This window comes from Mytilus galloprovincialis, chromosome 9 (assembly GCF_965363235.1).
Source record: "Mytilus galloprovincialis chromosome 9, xbMytGall1.hap1.1, whole genome shotgun sequence".
Classification (NCBI taxonomy): domain Eukaryota; kingdom Metazoa; phylum Mollusca; class Bivalvia; order Mytilida; family Mytilidae; genus Mytilus; species Mytilus galloprovincialis.
Window position 1 is genome coordinate 62,968,792 of NC_134846.1, and position 27,517 is coordinate 62,996,308.

At 30.7% G+C, this 27,517-nt stretch overlaps 2 protein-coding genes across 2 annotated transcripts in view; one reads left to right on the forward strand and one right to left on the reverse strand.

The window, feature by feature from the left end:
• Positions 1 to 6,324: 6,324 nt before the first annotated feature.
• Positions 6,325 to 11,585, reverse strand: LOC143045575 (uncharacterized). Its single transcript, XM_076218176.1, has 6 exons — positions 11,554 to 11,585; positions 10,015 to 10,333; positions 9,325 to 9,486; positions 7,719 to 7,784; positions 6,842 to 6,906; positions 6,325 to 6,465 (listed from the first exon to the last, which is right to left on the reverse strand). The coding sequence occupies exons 1-6, from the start codon at positions 11,554 to 11,556 to the stop codon at positions 6,382 to 6,384; spliced, it is 699 nt and encodes a 232-aa protein (XP_076074291.1). The 5' UTR covers positions 11,557 to 11,585; the 3' UTR covers positions 6,325 to 6,381.
• A 14,521-nt stretch (positions 11,586 to 26,106) lies between these two features.
• LOC143045578 (chitin-binding domain protein cbd-1-like) overlaps positions 26,107 to 27,517 on the forward strand; it is a 49,224-nt gene continuing 47,813 nt past the window's right edge. Inside the window, exon 1 of the mRNA XM_076218180.1 lies at positions 26,107 to 26,116. The gene's annotated coding sequence lies outside the window, so the exon portion shown is untranslated. The remainder of the gene's footprint in view (positions 26,117 to 27,517) is intronic.

Here is a 27,517-nt window from a genome sequence, read left to right on the forward strand (position 1 = left end):
ATGTGTCGACTGACTATGTTAACCTTTTTGTAGATCTTGTCTTGCTGTTAATATTTTCTATTTAGTTTCTATATATCCACTTACGTTTCCCCTATAATGCAAGAATAGATTATAATCATCATTTATGGGCAATATCTCATGTAAGGAGTTGACTGAAATTAATGTCATGTTGCTTTTAAGATGCTGTTTTACTGATCATTTTTGCTAGCTATTAAAATGTCGATCTATCGAGTATAGTTTTCAAGATCATACATAATCACGCAAATTATTTTATGCAGAAACTGCTCCAACAGAGTTATGAGAAGGAAAGATTAAAAATGAACATCATCACCAATTGGTTGAACTAGACGCTGTGTCTGTCTTTAAACAAACTAATGACAATTCTGGCGTATCAACATTTTAATCCTGGTACCTTTGATAACTATTAACACCACTGGGTCGATGCTACTGCTGGTAGACGTTTCGTCACGAGGGTATCACCAGCCCGGTTGTCAGCACTTCGGTGTTGACATGAATATCAACTATATGGTCATTTTTATAAATTTTCTGTTTACCAAACATTGAATTTTCGTAGACCTAAGGATTTTCTTTGATTACCTTAGCTGTTTTTGGCACAATGTTTTTGGAATTTTGGGTCCTCAATGCTCTTCAACTTTGTACTTGTTTTGCTTTATAACTATTTTGATCTGATCGTCACTGATGAGTCGTATGTAGACGAAACGCGCGTCTGGCGTATTAAAATTATAATCCTGGTACCTTTGATAACTTTAACCACGTCTTAGAGATTGTGGTTTTTACATATATGTCGTCTGTCTGCTAAGTACAGAACGTGTCATATTCCCCAAAATACGACGAATACCGAGTGTATATTCGCATTGATATACGATGTGTCTCGGTATTTTCTACATTCAACATTCATGTATATATTATTGATGTTTCTGCTAGATAATATGTTATGTCTTATCGTTTGTAGTTCACATATTTATAAGATAGCCTTATAAATTATCTACCACAGGCATAGATTACCTTAGCTGGATTTGGCAAAACTTTTAGGAATTTTGGTCCTCAATGCTCTTCAACTTCGTACTTTATTTGGCCTTTTTAACTTTTTTGGATTCGAGCTGATGAGTCTTTTGTAGACGAAACGCGCGTCTGGTGTATATATAAAATTTAGTCCGGGTATCTATGATGAGTTAATTTTCATCATCATGAAAATTGCTTGGACTGGTATTGCGAATATAATTGTTTGTTGGCGTTTGTTTATGTTGCACTTTGGTGTTTCTATAGTTCCTTTGTTTTCCTCTTACAATTGATGTGTTTCACTCGGTTTTAGTTTGTTACATAGATTTGTTTTCTTTCAATCGATTTATGACTTTTTAACACCGGTATGCTACTATTGCCTCTATTGGTAAACATGAAGACAATTACTAAAACAAATCAACAACAAGCAATTTCAAGCATTTTGACATATTTGAAGATATTGTCACAACACCTATTCTAATTGATATATTGTTAATCATTTCAAAGAACTTCGCATGTTGATCGTGACGCCGTTTACAGTTGCCCTCTTCCCATCATATGTTTTCTAGAAAATAGAAAAATATGAAAAAAAATCATTATTTCAGAGTCATGACTCTTTTAAGAAGTCGTCTGATAGATTCATTACTAAATGGACAGTAAGGAGATATTGTCGTTCTTACCTTTTTAAAGATTTTTTTCTATATAAGCGACTTTCAATATTTAAGACATTTTTATACAATCTTTAGCCATGTCGGTTGGTCATATTGATTGGCGTGTGGACTCAATTATTAAACAAGATACATCAATAACTTGTTCCCAATCCACTATAAATAAATAAGTTTAAACTAAACAAGATACACCAATGATGACTTTTGAAGTTTGGTTCCAAATGGCCCAGTAGTTGCAGAGGCGAAGATTTTATAAAGGTTAACAGACGACGGAGGACAGATGACAAATGACAAAAACGAAGACGACGAAGGGTAGACAACGAACGACGGACGACTGATTCTAAGTAGTGGTAATAAGCTATTTGTCCTTTCGACATTTGTTGGTAACATCCCTGTCTAATGGTTTAAGGTGGACACTTGTCTCATTGTTAATCGTACTACAGCTATTTATTTTTAAATAATATGCAATTAACAATTGGGGATTATGTGAGTCCTCGTTCACGATGGAATTTTCTTCTGATGTCATACAAGTGAGAGGTTTAGCTAACAATAAAACCATGTTTAATCTATCATTTTCCACTTTAGAAGTGCCTGTAACAAGTCAGAAATGAGACAGTTGTTGTCCATTTATTTGGTGTGTTTGAGCTTTTGATTTGCCATTTGATCAGGGACTTCCGTTTTGGATTTTCTTCAGACTTCAGTATTTTGTGATTACTTTTTCTAAACTAAACGGGCAATTAGATCAAATTTGGAAGCAAGAGAACAGATGGCACGTATGGAAATATGTCGATATTCATTTTCAAGAAGCAAACTCAAATTGAAAGAAAGAAAACAACCTATAATATGATTACCACGCGTTCAAACTCTGAATTATTCATGTTTTTTTTTATTGATGATTACACACTTAGTATACAAATTTAAACTGTATGTACTTAGTATATAAAATTTTGAAAACAAATCCCGTGAGGTGTTTTTCGAATATTCTATACTAATTCAGATAGGTTATATACCAACTATTTGAAAGCCCGACAGAATCAATAAAACCTAGTCGAAAGATCCTCTGTCCCACCATAAGAGGTTTACACAAATGTATTAATACGCTAAGCTCTCGCATCTTCACAGTTTACGATTTTCTTTAACATGAGTGTTATCCTTGTTCAAAAAGTACCCAAATAGAGTTATGAAAAAGAACCATTTAAAGTTATACTGTCACCACCAAAAATTAGTTCTCCTATGTGTCTGTGTCTCAACTCAGTAGCGACATGTTTACACAATATAAGATTTTGTGATACCAGAATAGTCGTATGATCATTCAATTTAGCGAGTGTGTCCTATTCTTGATTGTGAATTCGCTAAGCATAACAGGAGACGCTAACCCCTATTTATCGAGTTTATCAAATGGTTTGTTTGTTACCATAATGTGTATATTTTTAATAAATTTGTGATTTTTTATCCTCGATCTGTTACATTAATTTAAGGTCTACTTAAAAAAAAGGGGGAGCGAAGGATATCAGAGGGACAGTCAAACTCATAAATTGAAAAATACACTGACAACGCCATGGCTAAAAATAAAAAGACAAACAGACAAATAATAGTACACAACATAGAAAATAAAGACTTAGCAACACGAACACAACCAAAAAACCGGGGTTATCTCATGTGCCCCGGAAGGGTAAGCAAATCCAGCTCCACATGTGGCAGCCGTCGTGTTACTTATGCTATTACAAATCCGGTAAATAGTCTAATTCGATAGGATTCGTGAAAAGGGAAGGGTATTGTAGTTCCGACATAAGGAACATATCCGATATCATCTGTAAAACGGTTATTCCATAACGGTCAACCAACTCGTGATGGCGTCCGTAAAATTTACGAAGAGATAATTTCAACTTTACCATTTGGAACTATTGGTTTTATAGCTTCCTTGTGAGCAGCAACCCTCTATCAAGGAAATCATGATAGGAAATACAAGCCCGGGAATATTGTATGAATTGGGAGAAACATACTCCGTATATAGGTGCTGCTGGAATGTTGCAACACAGACATGTAAAGGTCACATTTAATGTTATTAAGTTGATTTATTAGTTTTAGTTCGATTATTGTATCAATAATAAGCTGAAAAACTACATAAAACTGTATTATTTAACTCATTATAATACCGAAGGGCTGGCAACCTATTAGGATGGCATACCTCTGGATTTTCTGGTATTAATAACGAGTGGTAATGATTCCGATGCATTGCACAATTTAAAAACATCATTTTGCTCGTGTTTCGTAAAATAGGGTTCCAATTCTTTCAGGTTGCCGTTAAACTGTTTGGCTGTTCTTTTAGGTCCTCACAGTTTTAATGCTACTTAATTTGGTTGACTTCCCAATTTTGTGGTATATAGCGTTACTCGTGAAAACTATCACATTTCATTGAAATCGCTTAAAGTACGATAGAACATTTCGAATGTGTGAATGACAAAGAAATTAACCCTTAAATACAGTGATGAATCTTCAACAATGGAATAAAACTCTTAATCTCAATGACATAAGTATTTTAAATACTTCTAATCGTTTTAAAATGTACTGATATTTTTGTTTCTTCTTTTTTTTGTGGTATTAATCAGTGAAAAAGAAAACAACAAAAGGAACCATTAGATAAAAACAGTCACTATATATGGTAAAAATAAATGTAAATATGGGGTATACTTTTATGATACAACAAGACGATACAAATGTATTTTGATATCAGTATGCGATCTTATCTTTAGAAATAAGAAAGGTAAAAATGAGAATGGAAATGGGGGACAACAACACGACAGAAGAACAGAAAGAATCCACCAATGGGTCTTCAACATAGCGAGTAAATCCTGCAACCGGAGTCTTCAGCTGACCTAAAACCAATGTTTTCGCTTGTTAATTGGAAACGGACGTCACACTAAACTCAGAAACATATATTTATAAATACGACGGGGTTAAACATGTTTTTTGAAATCTCAACCCCTATGTAGAATAAACGAGCTCACGGCGATACTCACTAAACTAGTGAAATCTGGTTGAAAGATTATCTTTCACAAGGGTATATAAAAAATAATTTCAAACTTAAGATCATCCTAAGTTTATAGAAGATACAATGAATTACTATAGTAACAGACACAATCAAAGTTCAGTTACCAACATTTCTTTCTTTCAGCACAAACAAAAACCGATATGATAAAAAAAATATGCTTAAAAGGATAACAGTATTACCAATTTTTTCGTGGTATAAATACGGCCGTAACAGGTGACAGTCCACTATCAACATATCACAGAACAAAAAAAAAACAACAAAAAACAACCAAGTATGACTTATTTTTATTACCATAATCAGAGCGAGCCTACTTGTAGATCTTGCAATACATAAACACTACCAGGTTAATAGAAAACCCGTTTATATATATGTATGGTGAGGCCATGTGAACTGAACTATTTTTACTACGAATACTACGACTTTATCCATTTTTACAAACGACGAGGTACGTCAAATTGGTCATTTAACTGTTGTCTCGCTTTAGTGGCATTTATATATGATGTTTTATAGATTTATGGCACCCTCAACGGAGTTGGGGTGACATATTGTTATTCTACGTTTCTTTTTTTCCTTCTTATTTTTATTATTCTTTCACACATTTTGTCCATCGTGTTTCTAAGAAATGAGTGATCCAATGTTGTTGGAACTATAACAAAATGAGGACCCCCATTTGAAGTTGTGTATCTGACTCTGGAATTTTTTTAAATGTCGGCCGTTTCCATGGAAACTGCTAAAAAGTGAAAAATTTTCAAAATTCTAAATCTTTCATTATAAGACCTAGCTGGATGAAACTTTATGGAAATGTTCCTTGGTATGCCTAGATGTCAAGACAATATTAAGAAATTCCAAAATGGCCGCCATTGTCATGGAAACAGGGCAAATGTTTAACATTGAGCCTATGGAAAAATACATAAAAGCTGCATTTTCTTTAAGAATATTGCATAGAGATCAATGAAACTGTATTGATATATAACATGACATATGGCAATGAGATGCCTGCTTTTTTGAATTTTTGAATTGTCTACTGTAACCATGGAAACAGTAAAAATATCAAAATTGCAAAAAAAATCAAAATGCTGCAAACTGGATGACACTTTACAGAAATACAGAAATGATAACTGACATGGGCAGAATTGCATTTTGGAGTTGGAAATTTCAAAATGACCGCCGTTACCATGGAAATGACTAAAATGTCAAAAATTTCAAAATGTTCCAAACTTAATGAAACTTTACAAAAATGATAATTTCCATTTGTAGATACGCTTTTTGACTTTGTAAATTTAAAAATGACTGCTTTTATCCTGGCAATCGGGGGATGAGGGTGCCATCCGTTATTGCTAGCAATTTCAAATCTAGTATTGACTGTTTTTGTTCTATTATAGCGTACTACAATTTATAAACCAGTATCTTGGCCTAAGCTTCCAGATTATTTGCAAGTTACCAATGCAGTTCACAATTACCAGTAAAAGATATTGATTAAGCTCCTTTTTTCTTAATTTGTTAACACAGTTAAATAATAAATAAACTTGAACACTATATAGATTCGTAATTCTAGCGTTGAAGTATTAAATAACACAAAACACATTTAGTTTTGTTATCGTACTGAACTTTATTTCAGCATTGGCTTTTAATGAAATATGTTTAGTCTTTGTTCAATCTATGTATCCGGTTCCTCATTTTCCTCCAAAAATTCCGGTATCTGCTTTGCATGTTTGAAAATTTGAACTGTAATGAAAAAAGAATTACATTATTTGATGTCACAGACATTTTTGAATACCTGCAGACTTATTGATTTATTTATGTTTATAAATGTATATCTCACATATCTTTAAGCACGTCAGTAAAAAAAATCATATTCTAATATACTTAAGCAATTCACAGAACAATGACAATCTATGTTATGTTAAAAGGAATACTGTCAGTTTTATTTCAAATATTAATTTGTTTTTGTAGTCGAAATAAAGAAAATAAAAATCTAAAACATCGATGTGTGATCAGATGGAAAGAAAAGTTGTACAAATATTACAGTGGACTGTTATAAATGGATAATTAATTTTAAAAACGTTCGTTATTATGTTTCAACATATTTTTAATTCCTTACCCATTCTTTTCTTCTTTGTGCGTAATATTTTTTAAGTGCTGTCCTGTCACGCGTGAGGTCGCAATCTGAAATGAAAGAAGTTATGTGTATTCTGAAATCATCATATTGTATGTTGACCTATATACGTCCTCTTGTTTTTGTGCTGTTTGATTGCTCGCAATGATAAAACTCGCATCGTAATTTTATACAATGATACAATTATGTAATGTATAACTGTAAATTTACAACAGTATGCTTTTACCAGTATTGAAATATTGAACAATAATAAGGAGTAATCAAATAAAAAAATATATATTTTTAATATTACAAATAGAATATAGAAAAACATCAATGTTGTCAATGGGCGAATTAAGCATAGGCTTACACAAAAGAACAACAACTTAATATGTAAATTCCTAGATAGGTGACACAGACTATCAGAGATCCTTCTGAATTGTTATAACACACTGATTCGATCTGAGCTATATCAAAATGTTGCTTAAGTGCAAAAAAGTAAACTGACGACTATAAATAGTCTTGTTACATAAAATTCACCATTTCTAAGAGTGAAACGTACAGTTCGATGGTTGACCCCATTTTTGTGTAAAAGGTAAAATAGTAAATACCGGACTCCAAGGAAAATTCAAACGGAAATTCCTCTCTTAAATGCCAAAATCTAAACCCAAAACACATCAAATGATATGTCTCTGTCGTTTACCAAGAACAGTTGTTAAATATAGTGATCTGGTTTTGATAAACTTATCATAGATATATCAGGAGGAAAATTTTGGAAATATTAACGCTTGAGCTTCTTGTCCTTACCAAATAATTTCAACGTTATGCAGTGTCATTGACCATTTAGTATTTTCAATCATACTTAATTTATCTTATACTTTACCTTTAGATTTCAGTTCTTTCCTATCAGCCCTACAAATTGGTCGACATGATCTGCATTTTCTTGTCTCTGAAGATATTTAACAAAATTATCTCTTATTTCATAATATAAACAAAGCTTTTCGTCAAAGTGAATGTTTATACTTTGATTATCGATACTTAAAGGCCCATCTGTTCAAAGTTTACAATATCACAACGTCAAGCGCGCAAGTAAAGGTTTTTATTATAGATGTATATACAATGTAGTTAGCAAAGGTATCAGACTTATAATTTGATACGTCAGACGCGAATTTCGTCTACATAAGACTCATCAGTGACGCTAAGATCAAAATTGTTAGAAATCCAAACAATTAGCAATACACAGTTAGGTGTTTAGTTTCTTATTTTGGCACATACATGACACAAACAGTAAGCTTTATATTGCAAGAAAGCAATGCCAAGGGGATGATAAAATATATGAGGGCTTTAAATTTTTTCCTAACTATTTATTGCTACCAAAGTTGAAAAGCATTGGGGACTCAAAATTCCAAAGAAATTGTGCCAAATACGGAGAAGCTAATCTATGCCTGGGATAAGAAAATCCTTACTTTTTCGAATGATTCATACTTTTGTAAACAGTTAATTCATAGAAATGACACATAATTAATATTCATGTCGACACCGAAGTGAGCACTACTTGGCTTGCCATACCCTCGGGGACGAAACGTCCACCAAAAGTTGAATCGACCAAGGGTGTTATTATTTATCTTTATATGGTAACGTGCACCAGCATTGCCGTATAAGTTTCGTTTTAAAGCAAAAAAGTAAAGTTTTTATTTTATGCATACATAGGTAGATCTGTGTTACCCCGATTTTGTTTTTTGTCCATGGATTTATGAGTTTTGAACAGCGGTATACTACTGTTGCCTTTATTTTGCTATGAACATTTATGAAAGCAATACATTTAAATACAATTCTCTATTAAGAGGCAGTTTTGTTTCAATTTTCACAAAATAAGCTAACAGATATCGCATATGTATAATGAGTTTGTAAGACTATGATTTAAATTCATTGTTCACTGTTTGTTTTGGGCATTTTTCAATTTGGCTATACGTTTTAGTACGTTATTCCTTAAATATAAGAATTTGAGTTCAATCGGTGGAAGTGCTTTTAGCAAGTTTTGACGCATTTTCAAAGAAATACAAAACGATAAATGATAAAAGAAAGCTGTTATTTGGAAAGAATATTTGTTATGTTTTGATCAAATTTGTAAATAATTTAATTCAACAACAACAATATTTCACAAAAAGTATAGCTGTGATTTGTTTAAGATGCTTATACTTATAATTTGCTTTAAGATCCTCTTGGCAAAATTTGAAAAACAACAAATCAACCATACCATTTTATGCATACATAGGTAGATCTGTGGAAAAAATGTTTTAACTGCACTCTGTAAATCAAATTCAAGACATTTTCAAAATGATTCCAATACAAATACATACTTCTATTTTGTTTTGGTCACATTCGATTTTCTTGCATTGATATTCAAATATCATTATCATTGTGTTTTTGTGTACTGTTTATACACATTTCTATTGTTCATTGAAATGCAGATATCTATTAATTGTTACCTCTACAAGTTGCTCGGCATTCAAAACATTTTTCCATGGGCACAAATTTATGCTTTACTCCACAGGCCTTAACCTTTTCTTTGTATGCATCTTTTTCTGCCTTTATTTGAACTCTCAACTCTTCAAGCGTCTCACGTCTCACGATATCATCGTCATCTGCCACTAAAACACGAATAAATGAAAAAAGTAGCCGTTTGAATAAATAGATTAACATGATTAATACTTGAATTTATATGACATAATGAATGTATCTTATTCCCAGTATTAATCTCCCAGTGTCTCATTCTTTTCAGCGTTCATGCGATTCCATTAGTCCTTGTAATGCATTTTTACCGTACATGTAATTTGTCATGAACTTTTTATGGATTTATGAGATTTGAACATTGGTAATAACCTAATGTTGCCTCCAATCTATTGGATATATTATCAATAATTTCTTGTTCTAAATATGCGGGACATAATTGTCACTGGGCATTACTTAAACGAGCAATAACCAATCAATCTAAATTGATTTATACCATTTTTTTCAACCCTTACTTTCATGTGATTGAAGGAAATGGTTACTGTTTCTACGCAATAGTGGTATGGTGGTATATTCCCATTTCCATTTCCATTCTCAAGTTTATGTTGCTACAAAAATCTTGAACCGTTTAATGATTCAATATCCAAACTCTTTCAAATGTTTCTTACCTTCCTCCTCTTCGTCATCTCTCTTTTCAATTTCTGATGGATCATCAATGTTTTCATCATTCTCCTCTTCTAAAGATTCGTCATCAGATCTTTCTTCTCTTTCCATTTCATCAAGGTTTTCGTCGTTTTTCTCGTCGATGTATTCGTCTTCTGATCTTTCATCTTTGTCATTCAGGTCGTCCTCATTTATGAATTCTTCCTCTCGTTCCGATATGTCATGGACGTTATCATTGCTGTCTTCGTCAAGGTCACCAAGGTCATCTTGACATTGACCAACCACGAGGATGGCAATGAAAAACAGAACTACCCGTGTTGTTTTCTATAATTGAAAAACCAAATTGTGTTTACTAATTGTAAATGATTTGCAACAAAGAGTTGATACAGATTTAACATACAAAACAAGATTCCAATCAAGATCAACAAAAATTAGAATAATAAAAATATCGGACTCCATGTAAAATTTTATAAGTAAAGTCCCTGATCAAAGAACAAAATGAAAACAACTGACTTTATACAGGCATTTCTTTACGTAGAAAATGATGGATTTAAACCTGGTTTTATAGATAGCTAAACCGTTAACTTTGTATACAATAAATAATAATGTTAAGTTTCTCTGTTAACATTAATCTTGAAACATCTTTCGTTCATCTTCAGCTTTCATCAAAAGGCCATATATATCTTGACCAATCGTTCTGATAACAAACCATAAAAACTTAAGATATACTTTTAACAATAGATACATGTCAAGACACACTATTGGGTACCACAGGACATGTTCTTGTAACTAGTAATCGTGTAAAATATAAAATGATATATAACGTCACAAGACAATGGCGAGGTAATTAAACAGAAACTATAAAAGATCCTTTATCATCACCAATTTTCCAAATAACACCCAAAAGATATGACATTGGATAGCTATTTACGCGGCGATTGCAGACTAATGAATGTTACATTTTTCAAAAGTACAGTAAGTCTTTTCCAAAGCTATGAAACAAAGTTTACTAACAGTAAAGACAATCCAGGACAAGGAATCTGAACGTTGTACGAGGGAGGAACGCCAACGATCCTTTATTCTAACTATTTCATAAAACTTTTATAACTTCAAATTTCAATAAAAAAAAATGTATATGAATAACAATATACGCTTGAAGGATGAACACTATTTACAAAATCAAAAGGAAACACATGACATCTGAGAACATGTAGAGAAATTGTTTTACCAATATATCTAAATACATATGACAAGTAGAAAAAATGTTTTGCAAGTATATTTATAAAGGAGACGAAACCTAATTAAATCAATACTATACGTTAATGTATAGTTTGTACGAACACTTTTACATTTTTAAAAATTCATTAATCATGAATAATTTTTGCAAGTCTCTAATGATGCAGCAAGAATATTTCAATAAAAGATTTTTTATAGATTTGGGCATTTTTGCGCTAACATGTTTAACATTACTAATTTAAACAATTTTGTGCAATGATTTCAATTCTATTTCAAATAAATTAAACAAAAAATATATCAAAACTTACCATTTCAACTTCTAACAATATACAATCTGTTGCAAGGGAAATCTGTATCAAATATCCCTTTTTTTGTTTATCTCAAATTACTTTTTAATTACTATCCAACGCCAAAATCAATATTTTTTATGTTATTTCTTTGAAACTATTTTTCGATGAAATTGAAATTCTAAAACTTTCAAAAGAATTGAAAAAAATTATCAGATATACCATTTTGAAACAGAACATATATGATATGGGATAACTAATGGGTCCGATTGTAATGTATTTAAATATCACCCCTCACCTTATCATTACAACTTCTAAGGAGAACTATTGTTGATGCCTGATTTGTGATAATATAGATGCTCCACTGGTTGCATCTAGTCGGAAATGGAATAAAAAGCATCTTAAATAACCTGTTTGAATAGTTTTTCGCTAATAAATTTTGTGGCTCTTTATAGCTTGCTGTTCGTTGTGAGCTAAGACTTCGTGTTGAATGCCGTACTTTGACCTATAATAGTTAAATTTGAAAATGTGTTCCTTGGATAAAGATTTGTCTCATTTGCACTCATAACACGTCTTTTCATATATACTAACCATATTCCTAATGCAACCATATTTCAGATTTAATATCGGGATCCGCAAAATAGTAAAAACACTCCGCTTATTAGATTTTTGATTATACAAGAAACCCCCTTGTGTAAACGTCTTTTGAATTTAACTCTGAATAAACACGTGACATTAATTAAACTTGATCGAAATCAAATTTCATAATATAAACACTTAAAATGTGTTGAAAAATGTAATGCACATACATACAGAATATTTTAAATCAAACTTGAAAGTTAAAAGCTGAAACCTTAGTTTTAGTGAAATCATATAACAAAGGTACAGGAGATAATTATATGATGTTTTAATAATTTGGTTTTAAGGGGCATTGGCTGTCAAATTCATGTTCACCGATTTGACTCAAATTCCCATATTTCATTTATTACATACTAAAACCAATACCCTAATCATAAAAGTCTAAAAATAACGATTAACAAAGCATGAGCTCGATGAAATATTTCATCGTTTCGGTTGTATTTAGTCTAGACACCATCTAATTAACAATTGAGTTGACCCCTAAAGACTGCTGATGGTCATATAAGCGATAATAAACATAAACAAAGATATAGATCATAGATAGTGAACTCGTGCAACTAAATTTTTCTATGTCTGTTTAATTTCATTTGAAAGGCAAAACATATATCTTAATCATCGCTTTTGCCATTTATAAGAATGAGTTTTAGACCACCAAATCAGTCACTTTAAAATTTGATATTCAATTGTTATTTCAATAACTAAGTACGCATAATTCATGCGTAATCCATCGGGTAAAAATCGAGGGTTACATGATTACGGGTTCAATGAGGTCAAATCATTCACTTGCAAATAAATAATTCTTCGTCGAAGATTTCAAATAATTTAGAATTTTTGGTTGCTTAAAGCGAATTGTTATATTATCATTTCACAACTTCATTCTCATTAATGATTGAGAATAAAATGGATTTTTTTTTCATATATCTCGTAGCAAGTGCCCCTTTAACATCCACTTATATTATGCTTCAATGTATATCCTTACTATACAAAATTTAATGAACAACAAGGATATAGGGTATCCATGATCCATGACACAAACTCACTACATGCACATAAAAAAAAAAACACACACACAAAAAGCAAAGGAACAACGCTTTTATTGCTAGTTGTTCTTCATAAAGTTTTATAAATCCTTTATAAAAAGATTAAACATTGGTTGGAGGCTTTTTTAAAAGATAGATATTTATATATAATTTATAATATCCTCAGTAAAAATATTTTAGTACTTAAAAATAAAAATGCTTCATTTATATGATATACATGAGTTCAACGTAAAGATGATATTTTGGTAGTGCAGGCTTATTGAATAAAACAGATTTTCAAAGCGAAAATTAACCATAAGTAGAATCAAGATTTTTACTTTTTACTTTTAATCAAGACATAAGCAAATACCAGAAATAAGCAAATACAAACTTAACTATTTGTACGACATAAATAAAAAGCTAAATTTCCTATGACACCACCCAACGTAAACATGCATGTTATGTGTGTATCTTTGTTTTTATCTAAAATAAAGTAAGTTTTATATGATGCATATGATACACTATCAACAATACATATCCTGTTTTTATTGTGGAAACATACAACAATGATTTAGCTGTATATTCAACAAATTGATTTAATTGAAATATGATCTTAATGGTTTTGTAGAATATAAAAAGATTTGAAAAGTGATAGAAACCTCTACATTTGATACGAATTCTTACAATATATTTTGACATAAAGATAGATTTACGTCAGATTAACACGTACTTCAAAGGATAAAGGGTAGAACAATTTGTTCATATGGTCATAAAATATTAAATATCCCGCTGTGGTGATGATGTATTTTGTGGTAGACCATATCATTAATATCACACTAAATGAAATGTGAGTACAAACCATGCCCTTTCGTTTAACATTATATAAATACTTCTGACACAATCAGAAATGTTTCACATCAACCTAGATATATCAAATTCAAAATATAATTTCAGATAGACCATTATTCAGGTCCATCTTTTCAGATATATTTATAGATTTTCTTTCACTGGCTATTTCAAAGGATTTTTAGTACATTCCATCAATGGTGAACATGTTTTGTTTAGATATTTACGAAATTATTTTGATTTTAAAGGGTATTTCAACTACAATAGGTCATTTTACAGTTTGTCGATTTGAAAAAAGTAAAAAATAAAAATGGAGAAAAAAACAAAAGTGCAGTTAAAATCAATCAATTTAAGAAAAAAGATCATAAATAAAATACTGTTAATAGGGTTTTATAATTTCCTCTAAGAAATTATTGGTTACATTTTATCATAGCCGAAGAAGAAATAAGAATAAAACACCGCAGTTCACAAAATGTTACACATAAAGTTTAAGATTAAGCTTCACAAACTCAACCTCAAACCGAGTTGTAATTCTGGACGCAAGTCTGAATTTTGGGTCCTCATTGCTCTTCAACTTTTCACTTGTTTGGCTTTATAACAATTTTGATCTCAGCGTCACTGATGAGTCTTATGTGGACGAAACGCGCGTCAGACGTATTAAATTATAATCCTGGTACCTTTGATGACTATTACCTACGAAATATATCACATCAATTTAAAGCCCAAAAATATTATCATGTTTGAGAACATAAGGCAAACATTATATTATCAGGTTTAGAAATACATGTTCAACTCTAATTTCTGACCTTTTTAAATTTAATATATTTAATTTTCCCAGCTGTCGGTGTTTTTAAATAATATAGTTAAGTATGTCGATGAATGAGCTTTTTGACGCAGTACTGCTGTTTATGTTTTTGGAAAATTGTGAATTTTCTTCTATCTTTATTATAACTTTGGATGCATTTGTTGCATGTCTTTATATATATATATCATAGCTTATAAAGACTATTTAAGTTGTAGTTACTTGTGTCTTATTCTTTTTGTTATATGTAACAAGTAAGCATACAGCTGCCATATATGCATATACTGAATGAATGCCAGTTTGATCTAATCATCTACATGTATGACACAATAATCAATATAAACAATATTAAAACTTATATGTTTCATGAAAATTATTTAGTTGGAAATTTTCTGTTGGAACTTGGCATTGGAAGCTAAATTTGCCTGGAAATTTTCTTTTGGAAGTTATATTTGCCTGGAAATATTTATTTCCACAGGATTTTTTCTTGGAACTTTTAGTATTATTCTCATTTTTTTCCTGGAATATTTTTTTTAAATTTTTGAAATATTCTGGAAATTATTGCCAACTAAAAGAAATTTTCTGGAAAATCTGAGACTTTTACAAATTTTTTGTCTGGAAATCCTAAAACTTCTATTAGGGGGGGGGGGGGGGGTATAGACTATTTCTGGAATAGCCCAATTCACGAATACAAGGTTTCCGCTGATTTTGTCAGTTATTTAGTCCAAATAACTATGACGTCTTGGAAGGCTATTTCTTCCTGTCGAAGTAAGGCACAGGGGCTTGTTTAGTAGGTCAGACGAGGGTTTACTGTCAATGGTGATCGCTATCCTATATAAAATATAGGATAGCGATCGCCATTGACAGTAGAATAGTAAGGCGTTAAAGAAAAAAAATATGATAGCCTTTCAAGATGTCATAATTATTTGGACTATCAGTTGGTATGACTGACATTAGATGAAATAAAAATAGATATGTCAGCTGATAAAATATTCAATAGTTTTTTGTTGGTTGAAATGTCCTGAAATATGATGGGTTTATGCAGCACATGTATCCCTTTACCAGTTCACTGGCTTCATTTTTGAATAATAGACTACAGTAGAGACTAAATGGGGACTAAATGTGTACAAACATGACATCTAACTATGTTGTAGAAAATGTGATCATCAATTTATCAAAAATATATACACAGAGAACAATATATTTCACAATACATATGCATTAATCCAAATTTACATCCATTCGTACGGTCTCAATAGAAAAATTTCCCACGGAAATGTCATGTGATATAAACCAGGAAATTTCATCACCGATACAGGTGAAATACGTAGAATAACAATTGTGGACACAGCAATAGGATCAGATATAAGACCCTGATGAGCTCGGTGTAAAGTAAAAAAATGTAAAAATCAATTATTAAATAAATTTGTTCGATTAACCTTAAAGTGAAGACTAATAAAAATTTGCGTGTATAGAGTGAACCCCCTAAATAAAATAATACTGTGTTCTTGACGACTTCCCACCGCGATGATCGATAGAAATGATATTTTCCTATATAGTATGTTAATAACAACAAAAAATGTTTAAATCAAGCAGCACAATATGAAAACTTACTTTGGAAATCAGTTGAATAAGGTGCATTAGATTGAAAGAAAACACCAAAAAAATAACAAAACTAAACCGATATGAAACCGAACTAACCGATATGAGAGATCTCAAAGTAAAACAACATGCACAAAACTTAACTTTAAGAATCATTATGGTATTTTTCAAATGGAAAATAAAGACAAAATTTATCTTTTCAATAATTTTAATAGATATAGGAAGATGTGACAGGAATGTCAATGCGGCAACTCTCCATCCAACTCATAATACCATTATAGTTTAAAGAACGGCTTTCAACAGTATAGAAATAATGGCTATGATCAAATAATTTTCTGGAATTCAGAAGAAAAAACAATATTTTTGTGAATTTGGTAAGCAAAAAATAGTTCAAAAGATCTGATTATATCTAATGTAAGCTGAAATTATGTATCTAAAGAAAAGACGTGCTTATTTTCCAAGGCAATTGATTATTTATTTGACAAATATACATGTTTTATGTCATTTTAATGGAATAAATAGCAACTTGAAAGACTAAACATAGCACTTATTTAAATTTCATTGACATTTTATAGTATTTGTTATAAAATGCGTTGTTAATATAATATGAACATTTCGATGGAAAAAATCCGATACCTGAAATATATATCCTGTCATAAAGTTTTAACATAAGGATTGACTAAGTTTACATACAATTAAAATGATAATAAGTAGACAAATATGTTTAAATGGTCGTAAAGTAAATAAAAAACATGTTATTATATTATTCATATGAAGCTACCCGCGGTTTTACATAATCATAAGGGAAATGATATAATTCACGATTTCAAAATTGTACAAAGAATAATTATGATCGGCATTTTACAACCGGACAATGATAATTGTGATTCTGTCAAGGAACGGAAGCGTCTTCCTGATGATTAAAATAAAAAAAAACGACATTTCTATCTTAGTCATACATATGTAATATTACGCTGAAGTACTTTCTATATATCATATTGTTAATAGTTCTTGCTCTTCAATTTCGTACTTAATTTTAGCTTTAACACGTTCTTTATTCAAGCGTTACTGACGAGTTTTTTTGTAGACGAAACGAGCTTCTGGCATACACAATTTTACGCCTGGTATCTATGTTGATTACATTTAGATACTGTCAAGTGTTAAATGGAACATTGTAAATACAAATTATCTCCCTGCTGATTGGTTGAGTTTGTATGTACAAGAGCAACATGACAGGTGCTACATGTAGAGCAGGATCTGCTTTCCCCACTGGAGCATCAGAGATCACCCCTAGTTTAGGTTGGCTTTGTGTTGCTCAGTCTTTGGTTTTCTGTGTTGTTTTATGTACTGTTGTTTGTATTTCTTTTTCTTTTTTACAAATGATGAGTATAAATATCCCTTTGTTATCCTTCGCCTCTCTTTTACACCGATTTATGTTAAATATGAATTCAAATGTTTATTGTTATAAGTAATTAATATTTATGATCCTGTATTCTGTTAACAACTTTTAAATACTTATCTTTTGTCAATGCAGACAAGGTCATGCTTTTGTCAGTTTGTTTATGAAAACTTAACATTAAATTCGATGAATATATGTAGTGATTGATATTTTAGTCTTTGACACATGGTTTTATTTATTAATTTAAAATGGATATGAACTAGCTCTCAGTGTCTGAAAAAATATAAATCACAAAAATACTGAATTTAGTGGAAAATCAATTCGGAAAGTCCATAATCACATGGCATAATCAAATAACAAAACGCATCAGAAACGAATGGACAAGAACTGTCATATTCCTGACTTGGTACAAGCATTTTCAAATGTAGAAAATGGTGGATTAAACCAGGTTTTATAGCGCTAACCCTCTCACTTTGGTGACAGTCTCATCAAATTCCGTTATGTTTACATTGATGCGTTAACTAAACAGACATAATGAATAAAATAGTCAAAATATGGGTACATCAGTCATCATCGTATAACAATCTTAAAAGGAACAATTTAACAGAACACAAAAACATCTATCTACAAACACATTCATTGATTTGTGTGTCTGACGTTAGAAAATTTTATACGTCACATAGATTTGTCGTTCAATGTGCATACAAACAATTTCATTTAATTTACATAGGCATTGTTAGCTTATAGGGTTAAAAAATCAAAAGTATGTAAGAATAAATTTCAGAAATAGACCGAGATTGAAAATAGTCCAACAGTTATATATAGAATTTATAAGACTCCACAAATTGTTAATTCCACTACGCGATTGAATGATTTTGAACGTTTAGGGTTCAACGTATTTTGTAATTCATATAAATAGAAATATATCATAATGACATAAAATAGAACAATATCATACTGACGGGATCTTTTAAAGTACAGAGTCACGTTATAAAAACAAAAGAAATACAAAAAGTCGCATATACAAAACACGCCACCGAAAAATGAAAGACAATACACATTGACGAGATGTATAAGTACCGAGCCACGTCATAAGGATATCACATCAAACCATTCATCAGTAAAAATAATATTAATAATAGAACAAAGACAAATGAAAGAACTATAAAACACGTTGTTAAGATGATAAACAACATCAGTACGCAGAATCTATACATCAAGACCATCGTGTATTATTTGTGAAGTTGATACGGAATATTTATCAACAAGGTCTTGGTACCTTCCGATGATCTTTTTTAGAAAAAGGACGAGACGTTCTTTTACATAACCCTGGTTCATCAACTTTCTACTCAGACACTGATGACGTTTTACAAAGTCTGAGTAGGAGCTGCAAGCTCTTGGATATTGAATAAGTTGGGAAATATATATCCCATATGCAGGTGAAGTTGGTATATTGCTACTAAGGTGCGGGAAAGTACCCTCAGATCGGTTATTTGTTTTGGTTATTGAATTTCTTTCCGATCTGACGAGTATAGAAATGTCCACTGATTTTAAAGTTAATTTTTTTTTTATCATAAATCCAGCCGTTGGTTTTTATTTTTTAAATTGTTTTACATTTTGTGATATTCAATAAAATTAAATTCACTTATCACAAAAACAGAGTGAAACACGACTTCAGAATTTTGAAACAGCATTGAAATAAAATATAAAAAATAACTCAATGAAAAAACAACAACAAATATTGATATGTAAACTTTTAAAAAGACTGGTGTTTGTCTTCTTGTCGTTTTTTAACATGGTATCGGCAAGTTGTTTGTCACAGAATGTTCTACGACTTATGTTTAATTGTTGTGATAGTGTCTTCTGCCTCTTTTATTCTTGCTTTTTTTCTGTATTATTTGTTATTTTATAAAAATCAATTGAAGTCTCTGTAAATAAAATCGAGCATCCTATATACTGACACTTATTTTATATTTATAAAAATCTAAAGTTGGGACAAATGTTCAATTACAAGTATAACAAAACTTAAAGTGACGTTGTTTTCAATTTGACGATTAAGTGATTAAGCAATTTTTCATAGTTGATAAAAATGTAATCTGACCTTGATCAAATTATTAAGAATGTGTGTGGGTAACTTAATCAAACACCTTTGATAACACGAAAGAGAAAGAACAAATTTTAAGAGTGAATTACAGGGTATGCCGTTTTTGCGTGACCAACAGAATTAAAAATGGACAAGGTGTATTAATAACGAATCTTGTTTTATTATATTACATCTTCCAAGTAATGTCTAATTGCTCAGTGTTGTTTAAAAACAACTTCCTGCTTATGTTGAGCCATGTATTGTCATCAATGGTTTTGGCAACTTCCTTGTTAGAGGCAGTCATAATAGCATATAATAGTTGCTTTCGTTTATTGTTTTGTACATAAATGAGACCGTTAGTTTTTACGTTTGAATAACTTTAAAATTGTCATATTGAGTCTTTTATAGCTTACGACGCAGTATGGGTTTTGCTCATTGTTGTACGCCGTACAGTGACTTATAGTTGAACTTTTATGTCATAATGTCTCTGGTGGTCAGTTTTCTTGTTTGCAATCATGCCACATCTTTTTATTTGTATATCCTTATGCATGTGCTGCTCTAAATGCTACAGAAACAAAAACAACACAAAAACAATTAAAACTCCAGGGGAGCTGACCATAAAAACATTATTGAGGTTATCTCTTTTGTCGTTTATCTACGCCCCAGAAAACTCAAAATTTCCATTTATGTCAGTCAAGTTATGAATCTAACCCAATGACATAGATGCACATTCACAAAAGAAATTTATATTTTATATTATATATCAATGATTTTAAGAACATCTATATAGCAGAACAAAAGTTAACAAGAGCATTATGTGAGCGATCATGATGTGGTAATCTTAATTCAAACACGAAAAACATAAGAAGGTCATATAAAATTTGCTGCTTTTGTTTACTTCACAATATATTATTTGACTTTAAAAGTAAGTTATATTAGTTGCCGTCTTCTCTTCATTTTAAAAATTGAAAACTATGTGTTTTTTCTAAAAGTTGCAATAACTATTTAATATCCATTCAATAAGCAAAACAAAAAATTATATTAGAGCAGATTGTTAAACCAAAAAAAATATCAACAACCGATGCGAAGCCGAGTAAAACAATCTGCTCCATCACCTGTAATTCTTTTTAATTCAATATAAAGAATGTTCCGATTTTCTTTAAAGCTTTAATAGAAAGAAGGTAACTTTCTTAATTTCATGTAACTATTGCTGTAAAGGTACAAAGTATACGATTTATTGGGGGATGCAAATATCATTACCACTAATTTACTGAAATTTGATCGTAACTTCAAATATAAAGTTTAATTAAATGTCGTTAAAAGTAGTAAGAAATTTATAAAACATTTAATTTCACTGTATATCAACATTTGCGTGACAGAAAATTATAAAAATGGACCATAAAATGAGAACAATTTCGCTTTGTATTTCACCACTTTGTAAAAATCGAGATTTTATCCATACGCTGTCCTGCATGTGGGGGTGTTTATATTTATTTTTTTTTATAAAAAAAGAATCCAGATTTCACTTATTATACATTAACAGACCTGTACTGTTTACTGTGATCTAATCTGATATGTTTGTTTAAAACAGGACCATTGTTTAACAAATGTTAAAATTTAAAAAAAAAAAAGAAATTTAGATTTCAATTTGATGTATTTGATATAGTTTTTATTTTTGCATTACTACAAAAATACAGCTTCAAATTACCAAAAGGAAATATCTTCTTTTTGACTCATCAGTGACGTTCGAATCCAAAAAAGTTAAAAAGAACAAATAAAGTACGGTTGAAGAGCATTGAGAACCAAAATTCCTAAAGGTTTTTGCCAAACACAGCTGAGGTAATCTATTTCTGAGGTAAAAAAGCCTTAGTATTTCAATTCATGTCATCACAGAAGTGCTGATTACTGGGCTGGTGATACCCTCGGGGAATTAAATGTACGGAGAGTTGCATACAAATACTATTAACTGTACCAATTTTACTGCACCAAAGGCGAATTTCCAGAATAAATGTCATGTCAGTGATGCCCGAGGTCAACATTTAATAATCAAAAACTAAATAAAAATTTGAGAGCCGATAAAAAGAAATCGAGAAAAAGTTGAGCCAAAGCCGGTCAAGGAGTAAGAGCTTTGGGTGAGTGAGGTTTGTTCCCTAATTTCAAATAATCTCCAAAATTTTGCAACAACAAATTCAAACCACCATTTTCTACATTTGAAAATGCTTGTACCGAGTCAGGAATATGACAGTTGTTGTCCATGTGTTTGGTGTGTTTTGTCATTTGATTTTGCCATTTGATTAGGGACTCTCCGTTCAGTATTTTTGTGATTTTTCTTTTTTTTTATAACAAAATATTTGATTATACAAAACGGCAGAATAGATAAACAAACGGATAACCGAACTATTCATCAGACAATCGTTCATATCGCTGAAAAAATATTATCTTTTGAATTGCATGCTCAAAGAAACGTTACTTTGGGAGAAATTAAAAAAAAATGGAATATATTAAGAAATGAAATAACAAAAATATAATCAAAATACACCAGGCCACATCATTACTATAAATATGCAAAGGACAGAGGAAAAACTTGTATTGCATGTATACACAAATAAAAATAAATAAATTTTGTATTAGAAAATTATATAATTTAAACGTGAAAATTTGAATTGAAAGGACAAGGTTTTGATATTTAGGTTTTTCGGGAAGTAGCAAATTAAAAAAACACTACGTCATATGCTATGTTGATGAATGAGGATATAATCATTTTACGGGAAAATACACGATGTTGTGAAACCGAAAATATTCGCAATAAGGGAAACGTTAACAATAAAGGCAACAGTAGTGTACCACTGTTCGAAAGTAATAAATCGATTAAGAAAAGAAAAAACAAATCCGGGTTACAAACTAAAACAGAGCGAAACACATCAGCAGTAATAGGGGGACAACAACGAAACAACAGAAACACTAAAGTGTAATAAAAAACCAAACGACATGTAACACACACAGAAACGAACTATAAGATAGCAACTGCAATTTTACTGACTTGGTACAGGACCCTATGATAAAATGTGTTATAATCCATTTTTTTTTGCATATAATTCAACTTATCACTAGTCATTTTAGGGTCCTTTATATCATGCTGTTCAATGTGAACCAAGAGTCCGTGTTAAAGACCGTACTTTGATCTAAAATTGTTTACTTTTACTGATTGTGACTTGGACGGAGAGTTATCTCATTGGCTCTCTTACCACAACTTTTTTTATGTCTATTATCATTTGAATTTATTGAAATTCACCTAAATACGTTATTGTAAATAGTTAAAGAATGTCACTAATTCAGGTTGCTTGGACCTTTAACGTAGATTTTATAACGCGTTTATGTACGAGGAAGGCAAATATGTGGCTACATAAACAGGGTTGATTTAAAAGTTAAAATCGGTATAACTTAAATCTTCTCAAATTCTTTTGTAATATATATATATATACAATGTACATGTATTGTCTTCTCCATTATAATGCCATGTTATGTGCTAAATAGTTATCGGAGGTACTAAATACTCAAGTATTTAACTTTGCAATAAGTAAATTAGATACATTCAGCTCCCTCAATTTATAACAGCTGACTCACTTAAAACTTAAATAAGAAAGAAGATAAAACAAAGATTTTCGTTATTTCGCAAAGGTTTGCATTATTTTTCAAATGTGTGCGATATGTCGTAAAGGCCTGCTTTTTAACGCAAAAGGTTTACGTTATTTCGCAAACATAGAAAGAAACATAAAAAAATATTGTGTGGCAATAATACTCTTTCGATAATTTCGCAACAGCGTTGAATACCATTTAATAGATAACTCAATGAAAACAACAACAACAAAATGTTGATGCGTCAACTTGTTTGTCTTTTTCTTGTTTTTGACCATGGTATTGGTGTTTTTTCTTCGACTTATGATGTTTGATTATCTGTGTCTGCTTCTATCTTTTTTTCTCTCTTGATTTTAAATAAAAGTTTGTTATTTTATAAAATCCAGTCTTTGTAAGTAAACTGGAGCATCTTATATGCTGATACTTTTAATTTTTTTTTAAACATTCTAGGTTCTTTTATAAGTGAAAACAATCTTATAGTGACTTTGTTTTCAATTTGAAAACCATCAAGTGATTAAGCAATTTTTCATAGTTGATGGATATGTAATCGGAATTTGATTGAATTTAAAATAAAAAAATATAGGTTGCTTTATCAAATACTTTTAGTAACACAAAAGAGAAAAAAAAACAAATGTTAGAGTGAATTGCACGGTATATCACTTTTGCGTGACCAAAAAAACTAAAAATGAACTGGGTGTAATAATATAAAATCTTGTTTGATTGTGTTACATCTCCCTTTTATTGTCAACATCAATTATATTACTAACACTCATGATCAATTTTAGGCGTTGGTCTAACAGAATACCTTGAATCAATTGCTCAGTATTTAAAAAAAAACTTTCATGATATACTTTCATCTATTGGCTAAATAGCTTCCTTGTTAATGATAGCCCTCTATAAAGAAGATCTTGTTTTGAAACACAGGCTCATAAGTATTGTAGTAACAGAGAGAAATATACATGTCAGGAGCCTGTAATTTAGAGGTCTTTTGTTGCGGTATATCATATTTGTGTTCGTTTATTGTTTTGTATTGTTTATTTAGTTGGTTTTCTTATTTTTCTTGTTTTTCTTGTTTCACAGTTGGTATATTGGGACCTTTTATACATGTTTTGCTACCCTGTAATACCAAAAAAACAATTAAAAACCCCGACAGCTCATCATTAGAAAATTAAGATGACCCCTTTTGTCGTTAATTTTTGCGCCATAATATTTCAATTTCGAATTATGTGTTTAATTAAAGGTATCAAGCAGTTGGTCTGTACCTTAAAATTCAATTAAAAAAATAATAAAATTAGATAGACATTTTTCAAAGTTACTAAAAAATGATCAACAAAGGCGTAGTCGAGTACAAATCAACTACTTTAATCTTTATGTTGTTGAATCTAATAATCGATTTCTGTTTTGCAAGTTTTCATTTGTTAAAATGAGAGGATAACATATACTAGAAATTCTGTCTGAGCCATGCATAATAATAGAATAGATTGCAAAGCTTTTTGTTTTGGTGAGTACGCTACTCACCAATAAAAAAAACCTTGCAATCTAACATGAAGGATACTAATGCTTACTGTACAACTTATTACATAAAGCTGCTAATTCCTTAACTATAAAATGTCTGTATGTTATCTTTCTTATTTTTTTTATTCTCTCACTGAGTCTCCACTGTCACTTTCTATTATACCCGGTCTTCATTCTAAACTAACCATTTCATCAATAAACACTTTTTCTCCATAAAAGCAGTGGATGAATGAGAAGCAATACGGTATGTCAATGCATGCTTTGAGTGAATATTTAAAGTTGCAAGGTAACTTTCTTACTTTCATCATACAATTGCTATAAAAGTGTAACGTGCGTAATTGTTTTAGGGATAAACGTTTTTATCGTCTAATATTTGGACTTTTGACAGCAATGTGCTCGTTTTATGGTTAAATCAAAATAAACACAAACGTAGAAATGGTAAACCCATGATTATTTCAGGAATTAAAATTTAATTTAGTTATGATTGGGACAAAATGACATGAATACATGTATTCTGATCATCGAAAGGAACTTATTTTTCTGTAAGATAATGTATTATTGATTTTAACAAAATGTAAAAAGGTTAAATCACTACGATTTGACTTACGACTGCATGTTAACACTTGTGAGTTTACGACCAAACTTACGATAAAATTCTACTTTTCATAAACGATTGTTTATGAAACGGACAAAAACTGACGATATGACGTACGACCGACCTACGATCTAAGACTGTCGTTTGATCTTTTGTGAAACGATGGCCAGTATCCTTAATTTACTGAAATTTGACCGTCACTTCAAATATAAAGTTTAATTAAGTGTCATTAATAGAAGTAAGAAATTTACAAAACATACTATGAAAATCATAAAAACAATTAGCTGTGTCCATTAAATGAGAACACAATTCCGTTTTGTATTTCATCACTACGTATTCAGGTGATTTCATGTATACCCTGTCCTGCATGTGGGGGCGTTTATTTTAAATATTTAAGAAAGAATCCAGATGTCACTTTTTCCACATCAACAGACCTACACTGTTCACGGTAAGACCATCTGATATTATTTAAAGAATAAAACAGGGCAATTGTTAAACAAAAGTCAAAACTTGTGAAAAAGTTATTTCAAAGATATTGTAAAATAGATAAAAGTGTTTTTTTTGTTAATAAATTAAAATTTTAAGGATTTCTCCAAAATCTACAGCTTCAAACTGTTAAAGGTAAATCTCAACTTTTTGTTTTGGACATGGATTTACGAGTTTTGAACAGCGGTATACTACTGTTGACTAGTTACAAAGAGTCGCCGTTACATGTTAAATACGAATAACATAAACAATAGCATTTGAACTGCACCTGATGTGAATTTCGACAATAAATATCCCTTCAGTCTCGACCGAGGCCAAACATATTTGAAAATGATGAATATAATCAAAAAATTAACAGATGATGAAACAAAAAAACGAGAAAAAAAGTCAAAGTCAAATGTATTCCATTAATTTTAAATACATTCCCAAATGGTTTAATAGCAAACTTGAATAACATTATATTTGAAAATTAAAAATTGAAGAATAAACAAACAAATGGGCGGCCGATCAATTGAGAGAAAACCCGTTCGTATGGGTTCAGTTATTTATTTTCTTTTAAATTATATGTACATTTCATCAAAGAAACAATGCATTGGAATAAACTATAAACTGTATGAACAAAGAAATATATATATCAATGAAATTGAAAGAATCAAATCATGACACTATTGAACAGATTAAAGATTCCATATTATTTTTCAACAAACTAGCGACTAGTTCAAGAAAGTCATTAATATTTATCTTAACTTTTGAATGCAGTAAACACACTGTATTTTAACATGTTTAAATAACACTCCGTATTAAATAAAGGCAACAGTAGTATACCGCTGTTCAAACTCATAAATCCATGGACAAAAAACAAAATCGGGGTAACAAACTAAAACTGACGGAAACGCAAAAATATAAGAGGAGAACAACGACACAACACTACAATGTAACTAACACACACAGAAACGGACCAAGCATTAGACAAAATCCCACGAAAATAACAAATATAACATCAAAACCAAATACATGAATTTGGGATAGACAAGTACCTTGACACGTCTTATCGCAATGTCAATTTACACTCAAAAATAAGAGAAAACAAACGACGCAACGTTTAAATTTTTGCAATAGTCTTCTGTAGAAATTGCATACATTTTCAGAACCAAATTGGACAAATTTGACGAAGAGGTAGAATTCACCAAACAAGGAAGTAGATATCCAGAATATGTTAAAATAGACAACAATAGATAAACATCATTTAGTTTAGCAAGAACAGATGTTCTGTAAAAGAATAGTTTTTTTTTTAAAAGACTTCATTGTTTCAAAATTTTTCCCTTTCGACAAATGATAACACAACACATACTTTGTTAAACGT

What these genes read in the sequence shown, in the direction of transcription:
- LOC143045575 (XM_076218176.1), bottom strand. An exon ending in AGATGACGAAGAGGAGGAAG is followed by an intron (nt 9,487 to 10,014) that starts GTAAGAAACATT and finishes TTCGTGTTTTAG; the next exon opens with TGGCAGATGACGATGATATC. An exon ending in CACAAAGAAGAAAAGAATGG is followed by an intron (nt 6,466 to 6,841) that starts GTAAGGAATTAA and finishes TTTTCATTACAG; the next exon opens with TTCAAATTTTCAAACATGCA.